Here is a 9,174-nt window from a genome sequence, read left to right as displayed (position 1 = left end):
GCATTCAGAATGGAAGACAAAGGAAGACTTTCACTGTTAATTTTAACATTTGACATGAAACCAAAGGTGTTACTTTTGTTTTACAGATTATTGGTAAAACGCAGTGTGTCGTTGTAGAATTACTATAATTACCAGTGATTTTGTAGTAAAACACCCAGCAGATTGTTGTTGTAAGAGTATGTTGCTTGAAATTGAAATATTGATGTGACAGTAAAATGCTCGTTACTTTGCTAATATTTGGTAGAAATGACATTTTTCCTAAAGTTCTCAGCAGAATATGTTTTAAACTTTATTTTAAACATTTTTACTGTATATTTGTACAGAACAGTCCATACATTTGCTGTATTTAAAAGCGAAAATGCAGTTATATCAACATTGAAAACATTTAGAAACATAAATATGAATATAAATGTTCCTCTTCGCCTGCTTGTGCAGCCTGATTCTTATTCCACTCCATCCCTCATGCATCAAAACACATTTACTCATCTCCACCACTCTCCACCTCTTTTTTTTCCCCTCCCTCCCAGCGCGGAGCCCGGTGCGCATGCGCGGCCTGGGTGGAAAAACCACATGCGTCTCCCCGCTCCGCTCTCTCCAGAGCCGAGGCGGAGAGATGCGCACACCGAGGACGCCGCAGCACAGAAATGCGCACAGCTCCCCGAGCCGGACCCGGCGGCAGCTTCGCCTCCTCCACAGCCCCGACCCGCCTCTCAGCGCCATGGGTTAGAAGGGAGCATGGCAAACTTTGACACACTTTGCACGTCACGGGAGATGAAACCCTGCGTTGTCTGGAGAGCTGCGCCGGCGAGCGGCTGAATCGAAAGCACAATAACACAGAGACTTGGACAGAGCCGCTGGTGCGTGTGGTTGTGGACGGTGCTGGTGCTGGTGGTGGTGCTGGCGTGGCGGGGAGGGGGACCTGATTACCAGTCATCATTTCTACCCCGGCTCCTCTCCCACTCCGCCTTTGAGAGATGATCACGGAGCTGGTGTGCACCGCCGTGGCTGTGGGTCTCTATCTGAACACGCTGGACGCAGATTTCTGCTACGATGACAGGTAAGGAAGGCTTCACCATCCCCAGCACCAGCATCACCATCCGCTGCTGCTCCCTCCACCTGTCAGCTCCTCGCGTTCCCTCCGCGCCTTCCCCGCATGTTTTGCATGTGCTTTTGTCCGCAGCCTGTCATGAATCACCGCTCATCCTCCTGGTGTAGTGAAAGGCTCACAGACACACACACAGACAGACAGAAGGAAGGAAGGAAAGAAAGGGGGAGTAGAGAGCAAACCTGAACAGAGAGGATGTTATAATAGATGGTGGGTTCTGCTAACTTGGGCCGGTATCTTCTCATGGTCCACTGAGCTGCAGAGGTGAAGTTCAACACGTTGTGAAGTGAGAGCAGCCCGCTGAGCGCATGAAGTGCTTCAGATGCTCTTTGTGTGGATGAAGCGGCACAATGCTGAGAGAGAGAGGGGGGGGGGGGAGAGAGAGAGAGAGAGAGAGAGAAGGGAGCTTCAGCTCGTTTGACCCGGGCACTTTTCAATTTGCAAGCAGCTGAACAAACATGCCAACACCAGAATCTGTGCAGGAGCTGATGGACTGTGGTGTGATGTGAGGTGGAGGTGGAGGAGACATGACTTTAAAACTTATGCTGCTGATTTAAAGGGGCACTGTTTAGTTTTGGAGATGGAATTTCACAGAGAATTTTGATATTTACATATATTTATCTAATGCAGAAAATGTTTGTCTGTTGCATAACTGAATAAACAAGCTGTTCTCGGGGGTAAAATAAGGTCCCCAGAGCACTGTGTGAAGCTGGAAAGGTGGCGGGGTCCGCCACATACGAACAAAGTTAAACAGTATGTGTGTTGTCCTTTAAGGTCAGTTTGATCCGTTTATTCAGGCAAGTTTGTTTCTTTAGTTTGTTCAGGCATAAAAGATCAGTCAATGAAGATTTTTCGATTTTGATTGAAATCTCTTACCCAAAACTACGTAGTGCACCTTTAAGTCCACAGAATGTCAAAAGAAAGAGAGTGAAGCAGCTTCTCATCGCTGTTCCCCTCAAACCAAAGTCTCATCTTCAGATGGCTTCTTGAGTCCGACCAACAGACTCTTCATGTACTGTCATTCTTGACGACGAAAAAGCAGCAAGTCCTCACTTTTAAGAATCTGGAACATGCAAACGTTTGACATGTTTCCTCGAAGAATGACTGAAATGCTTCTTAATCCATAATACAAATTTGGCAGTTCATTATTCCGTCCGACTACATGATTAAGGGACTGATCGCTGCAGCTTCGCTGCTGAGAACATACATCAGTGAGATCAATATCGAGACAAAAGAGAAAACCATACCGAGGCTGCAGCGGACCATTATTTGAATTAACTAATTCATTGATCTGCAGATTATTTTACCCATAAATCAATTGGTCATCTAGTCTTTGAAGGGGCACTATGTAGTTTGTGATCAGAAGAGAAAGAGCTTCTAACAAACTGTCTTTGTTTCATGACTGAACAAACAAACTGATCTGAAAGGACAACACAAATTCATGTGGTTTTGCTTTGTTTATGTGGCGGACCCTGCCACCTTTCTAACTTCAAACAGTGCTTGTTTATTGAGTGATGTTAGAGAGTTTGTATTATTACCTCATTAATATCGTAAATGGTAAAATTCTGGGTTTGAATCTATTCTCCAAAACTACATAGTGCCCCTTTAATATGTCAGAAAACTTTAATATCACAAAAAAACAGCCTCTTTCTTCTTCTTAAACATTCCACACTTTAATCCAGGGCTGCAACTAATTATTACTTTCATCGTTGATTGATCTGTTGATTGTTTTCTTGATTCATCGATGAGCTGTTCGGTCTATAAATGTCAGAAAACTGTGAAAAATGTCGTTTTGTTCCACACCCTAGCGATAACAAATCGATGAATCGCCGCAGCTCTACTCTCATCTCCCTCTTTCTTCCTCTCATCAGTCTGATGCGTTTCATCTGCGCTCGTGAGAGTGATCGCCCTTCGTGTAAATGCTCGCTCCTGCACCACAGCTGCTCCTCTTTAAAAAAAAACCCAAAAACACAGAGTGAGGGGAACAGGTAGTTCTTCTTTCGCCCCTGGAAGCCGTGCATGTGCGTACAGGATTTTGGCTCCCGCTTACAGTTCTGTCAAAATTGATGATAATTAGTCTTCCATTATCAAGGGGGAAGACTGCTGATACGCGCGGTATGTGGTAGATTTCTCCCGGGATTAAAAAGAGTGACGAGGCAGCGAGCAGGTCACCTCCCTCAGTCAGTGGCTGCTGGTCTGGCATGCGTCTCCAGACACCCCTCAGAGGTCAGAGGTCCCCCCACTTTACTTTTCAGCACCACCAGTGAGCCTTCTGTCAGAGGAAAGACGGAGTGTGTGTGTGTGTGTGTGTGTGTGTGTGTGTGTGTGTTTGTGTGTTGAGGTGAAGGCAGTGGAGAAACGTAGGATGGTGGAAGAAATGAGCTCCGCGTTGCCCGCGCCTCCAGTTCTATCCCAGCGGCTCTTCATCCATCAGCCTCGTCTCCACATGTGACCGTGACACTGCGAGGTTGTCATAAAAAAAAAAAAGAAGCGACCTCTCGGTGACATATTGCCCCACGGCGCTCGCCCTGCCAGCGCCTTCCTACGCTCTCACTCCATCCCCTCCGTGAAAGTTGAGTATCCGCCGACGCCGTGTATCTATCAAAGTCACCATGGTAATTTGCACTCTGGGGGACACAGGCTGGCGTTTTGGTTCAGCGACCTCAGATGGAGGAGGTTGAATACCAATCAGAGGTCTGACCTTCTCTGGTCGTTTATCAAACGGCGTCGTCTCTCGGGGTCAAGAGCCGTGTGCTCTCGTGAGGCTCCCTCGGGAATTAGGAGAGAGTTACGAGCGATGGGGAAGGACTGAAGTGCGGGGAGGGGTTGAAGTGATCGTTCTGGTCTGGAGATGTCTGAAAAAGATTGTCTTGCATGTAGACAAATTCGGGGTTTTTTTTTTTTTTTTTTAGAGCCGGGGACGATCTTATCCGACCTTTCACCCTGTAATCAAATTGCGCCTGGATGTCACATGCGGTTCTCGAACCTGGAAGACGAGATGGCGAGGCTGATAGTCCGTCCCGTGTCGGGGATGTTCTGGCCGCTCTCTGCTTTTCCAATCATGTCAAGTGTTTTTCCTGGGCACTGCTCAGGGCCCGGCCGAGCGCTCGCTCGCTCTCTCTTGGCTCAATGGTAATCCCAATGAAAAGCCTCTGCGTGTGAAATGAGTAAGTTTTACAGGAGCTGGGAGAGGACGTGAGCCAGGCCATTTTTGATCTGAGGGGGGAAAAAATGAAGACGTGATATGTTGGGTTACGGTCGGGCTTTTTCTTGGGTTAGGCCAGAAGTATTCACAGTGCTGATGTGTTCATGCTTGCACAGGCTGATGGACTGATTACTTGTGAGTGTTTGATTGGAGATGAATTCACCATCACCTCTGAACTCGCCTTTTGAATCCCCGTCACCGAGGCTCTGACAGCTCAACAAATGAGGCTCCGCATGATGCGGACATTTCGGCGATATCACTTTTAAACAACACATCCTGACAAATGGACCCAGTAATGGATATCTTCAGCGAGATGACGAGGAACGTCAGTCCGTAGACACGGAGAATAAAGCTCAGGACGGGGGATGAAAGAGGCGTCACGGCGAAATGAAATGCATCCTAAGTGGCTTTCAGCATTCATAGTCATGCATCCCAACACATCTGTGACCCCAATCACGTCACAAACGCCGCGCGCCGAACTCAGAAACGCATTATGGTCCCTCTGGGGTTTGATGCGAAAAACATCTTCCCCCTCTTTGTTTCAAGAGCAAAACAATTTCATCTTCCCAAGCGAGGGCGGCTCGGTCCGGCGGAGTCGGGTGAGGTTTTGGATTTCACTGACTGGCACATTCCCTTCACAGTTTCAGCCTCATTCTGTAATTGAAATGTTCTTACCACTCGAGCCGAAAACAATTAGACAGACCGCAAAAATTACACGGAGGTGACACAGAGCGGTGACGCCGGAGAAGAAAGAGAGACCGCAGAGCCCGGTCGCTGCAACATCTGTTACTTTTCTAGCTCGGTTTCTGAGGTTGACCCATAAGTGCATCAATATGGGACTGTCTTTAAGAAGTGCCCCTTTCATCACGGTTCAAACCGGAGCGCTGCCTTTATGTATGTTAATGCTGTACACATTGTTTAACCCCCCGGGATCACCTATAAATTTGAACAGTACCTCTGTGAACCTCCATATAGCTTTAAACAAAAACATGGAACGAACTGTTTGAGCTGCCTTTCGTTTTTGTTCCTCGCGACGCTTGCGAGTCGTTCCATGTGTGAATCTCTGTGTAGCGTGTGCGTGGAGGTACGCTTGGGTTAATAAGGAGCATTGTTGGGTCAGGAATGTTCATGCGCTTGTATCAACTGAGATAAGAGAAGCAGTAAATTTAAGTTTTCAAGCGGGAGGCCGGTGTTTTCTGGATTTAGGGCGGGGGGGCAGCACGGTGGTGCAGTGGTTGGTGCTTGTTGCCTCACAGGAAGAAGGTCCTGGGCTCATGAGCCGGCTCGCAGCGGGGCCGGGCACTGCGGCTTCCTCCCACGATCCGAAAGACATGCAAGTCAAGTCGAATGGTCGCTCCAAATTACCCGTGAGCGTGAATGGTTGTTTGTCCCTGTACGTCAACCCTGTGATGAACGGGCGACTTGTCCGCCGTCGGCTGGGATCGGCTCCATCCCCCCCGCGACTCTGTAAAGCGGATGGATGTTTCTGGTGACTTTGCTATTGACTACTAACTTTATTGTACCATGACCAGCGTATCTAATCGATTTGTCGTTACTTGTTACTCACTGAAAAGGCAGTTGCATCACTAACAGCAGGCTCCAACGCTGTATCCAGGTTGTAATGTAACGTCCTCAGGTTCAGCCTCACAAACTATCTACCTTGCACGCAGCCGAAAGTGACTCTCATCGGACGAGTAGTCTTGTCCCTCTTCTACGGATTCTGTGCTCATATACAGATATCAATTTACAGAGATTAGTAATGTGTTGAATGATGCGTCACTTCTATTGTTGACGAACGGATGTGAGCGTTTTGTTTAAAACATAAGGATACACTTCTCAAAAGTGCAGCTGTAACGTTAGGTTTGTCAGCGGAGCAAACAGCGGGCGCGTTTGATGCGTCGTGTTCCGTCCGAAGGAGGCGTGTCACCGCTGAATCCTCCCTGTTTATGATAACTGCTCATAATTGATAACTCTTAAGGTTTGGCACTCCCGAGGCTCGCCGCGATGGGTTTCAGCCTCCTGTAGTAAACGATGCCAGGAATATCTGTGCCTCCAGTGGGGCAATTATCTAAAACATGTGCCCTAGTTGTGTCGAGGCTGTTTAAGTTGCAGTATGTTGCCCGGAGCGGATAAATATTGAGGGGGGGGCAATGTGGGTTGATGAAATGAGTGAGCGAAATCTCCTCGACTGAGGTGTAAGCAACACAGCCGAGGCGGAAAACACGCGTCTGGCTGTCAGGGTGAATATTCAGTGTGAGCTTAGTTAGAAACGACGAGTGCTGCCCACAGACACGGAGAGAATTAAAAGCGAACAATGCAGCGAGTTAAGCTCGTGCAAAAAAAAAAGAAAGAAAAAAAGTGTTTATGAATAGTAATTTGAGACGAGGCAAGAGGCTTTTAGCTAGATTTGCATACATGAGGGATTATGTGTTTTTTCAGGGAGGAACAGGCAAACCTCATAAAAAATGTGGTTTTGGTGGCGGGGAAAAAAAAAATGTATTTCACCATCTCGTGCACCACCCCAGTGTGTTTTTTAAACACGTTTTTTTACTTATTGACCATGAAAGGAGTTCTGGTATTGATGTCTTGTTTTCGCAGTCCGCAGCCCCCTCAGATTCGGCGGCGGTGGAGGGGCCGGGGCCATCAGTCAAACAATAGGAAGGCAGCAGCGAAGAGTCCCGTTTTGATTACTCGCACATTGCATTCACGAAAGCACTTAGTGGTCAGCGCTGCAGATGTTGTGGCTTTGAAACTGCTCTCAAGCCACAAATGAAGGCTTAAACCCACTCAGCATGTTGACTGGGGTGAATTAGAAGCTCTTCTGGGTTTATAACGGTGTCCGCTTCAATGTTCTTAAGGAAAGAAATGGCGCTGGATGTGCTGAAGACAGAGGATGAACTGTGAAAGCCCATCTCGTCGCGCCCGGGATGGGCTCCAGCTTTCACGATCCTTAAAGGGGCAGGGAAAACAGTCTCCTGGCAGACGGAGGAGCTCGCATGGCGCTTGCTCTTCATAATGAAAGGGTACCGAGGCACGCACAGGGCAGGTTTTTATAATCAGAAACATTTTGTGGAGGGGTATTGTCATAACAAACAAAATCTCCCTCACGTGCTGCGCTAAGCCGAGGTAGATGAACTTGAGCTTTCCTTTCACTTCTCCGTCCTTGCGGTTTGACATCTTTCCTCGGCGCCGGCTTTCAGCTGATCTGAGTCATCTTTTGTAACACCTACAGTAACCTTCAGTGGGTTTTGAAACAGGCAGATCAACGCAGCACTTGTCAGTGACCTTAGCTGCTGCCTGTCCACAACGGAGAAACTTTAAACCCCAGATATTGTGTTCTGCAGGTCGACATAATTGACTACTCAAGGTGTGAATGTACCTCTGGCCTTGTCAGTGTCATCGTGGCTACTTGTGACGGATGGATGAATGTTTTTTTTTTGTGTAGATGAAGCCGAAGCACGCAACCTTTCAACTTTCCCTCTGTCCTCGCGTCTCCCTGTGGTATAACTGTAAATGACAGCGTTAGCGACATGGCTAACACTAGCATCCTGGCTAGAAAATAACTGCAAGAATACCCAGTATGACTTAGAAACCTTGATCTCAGTCTTCGCTGTTTAAACTGTCCCATGTCCTGGTGGCATTTGTGTATTGTATTTCAAGTTGCATATTGCACATTTAAGATGCAGATAAATGAGTCTGTCTGGACCTTATTGGAAGAATTCACTATTTTTGGACTCATGCTAAAATAGTCACAAAGAAAATAATCATCAGATGTTTTGATATCGGAGCCTTGTAATATTAACTCGCACACAGTTTAGACAAGACATGGTGTGTGATTGTCAATTTGATATCAGCTTGAAAGAACAAGAACGCCCTAAAGCTAATATCAGGAGCGACTGTTTGTTTCCGCTTTGGTTAATTCGTGTGTTCTCTGCCAGTAGCAGGCCTTCATGAGAGACTCAACCACCATAGCACCCCAGTCTCTGAAACCACTTCTCACAAGACATGGACAAGAAATGGGTTTGTTTATTTTTAGGATGTCCTTCCATGTCCCATTAGGTCCACGCGATGCAGGACGCCGGTCGAGGCTGCATCTTGGCCGGCCCTTGTGCTTCACAGGCCGCAGTCCGACCCGCCCGTCTGCCAAGACATGACCGCCAAACCTCAGTCCCACGACCCTCCCTGTAAACACACCATATGTGGATCCCAAAACACTGGTATCCACGGACAACAGGGCTTATAAGTTCGCCAGCGCCTATTAAGATACACATGCCAAAACTGTACGTTCGTCAAGTAACACCCGTGCTGGCTTTGGGAGGATGACGACCTCAAACCAAAGATAAAGGGGTGCAAACATCTCACAAGTTTTCTTATCTGGCTAACCACATACATGTCCATCACGCTCTTCCCTAACGGAGCCCTCTCGCAACTGTGTTCGGCAGCTCGGGGTTGAGTTTCTCCCTCGGCGCACTAAACTCACTTTGTAAGCAAAGCTCCTTCTTGTGGCGTTGGATTACACTTAGAAGCTGGCATCCACTTTCTCTCTTCAAACCGCGAGGTGGACTTCTGAGACAACTTACAGCAGTTGCGGCGAAATACAAAACCAAAGCCAAGTTTGGGATCACATGGATTGCAGGCAGTTATCCTCTCTACCTTTTGTAATCAATCGCCGTTGAGTATCATCTTTCAGTGACTGCGGAGGTTTTTTTTTTTTGTTTTTTTGTCTGGAGCCCAGAACAGTTGTCAGAACAGAAAATCAAACGTGTTTTTTTTTTTGTTTTTTTCCTGCTGCACTTGACAAAGTGCTCACATTTCACTACAGCTCGTAGCAGCTCTGAGTGTGGATACACGCTGAAGTGAGCTC

General features: G+C 47.4%; 1 protein-coding gene across 1 annotated transcript in view; it reads left to right on the top strand.

Moving 5' to 3' along the window:
• The first annotated feature begins 435 nt into the window (after positions 1–435).
• The window catches only part of LOC119032131 (protein O-mannosyl-transferase TMTC2-like), a 67,012-nt gene continuing 58,273 nt past the window's right edge, over positions 436–9,174 (top strand). Inside the window, exon 1 of the mRNA XM_037120950.1 lies at positions 436–1,057. Within this exon, the coding sequence (XP_036976845.1) occupies positions 975–1,057 (83 nt within the window). The 5' untranslated portion in view covers positions 436–974. The remainder of the gene's footprint in view (positions 1,058–9,174) is intronic.

The sequence above is a fragment of the Acanthopagrus latus genome, chromosome 14 (assembly GCF_904848185.1).
Source record: "Acanthopagrus latus isolate v.2019 chromosome 14, fAcaLat1.1, whole genome shotgun sequence".
Lineage (NCBI taxonomy): Eukaryota > Metazoa > Chordata > Actinopteri > Spariformes > Sparidae > Acanthopagrus > Acanthopagrus latus.
Note: the sequence above shows the minus strand (reverse complement) of the source record. Positions and strands in the feature narration are given on the sequence as shown.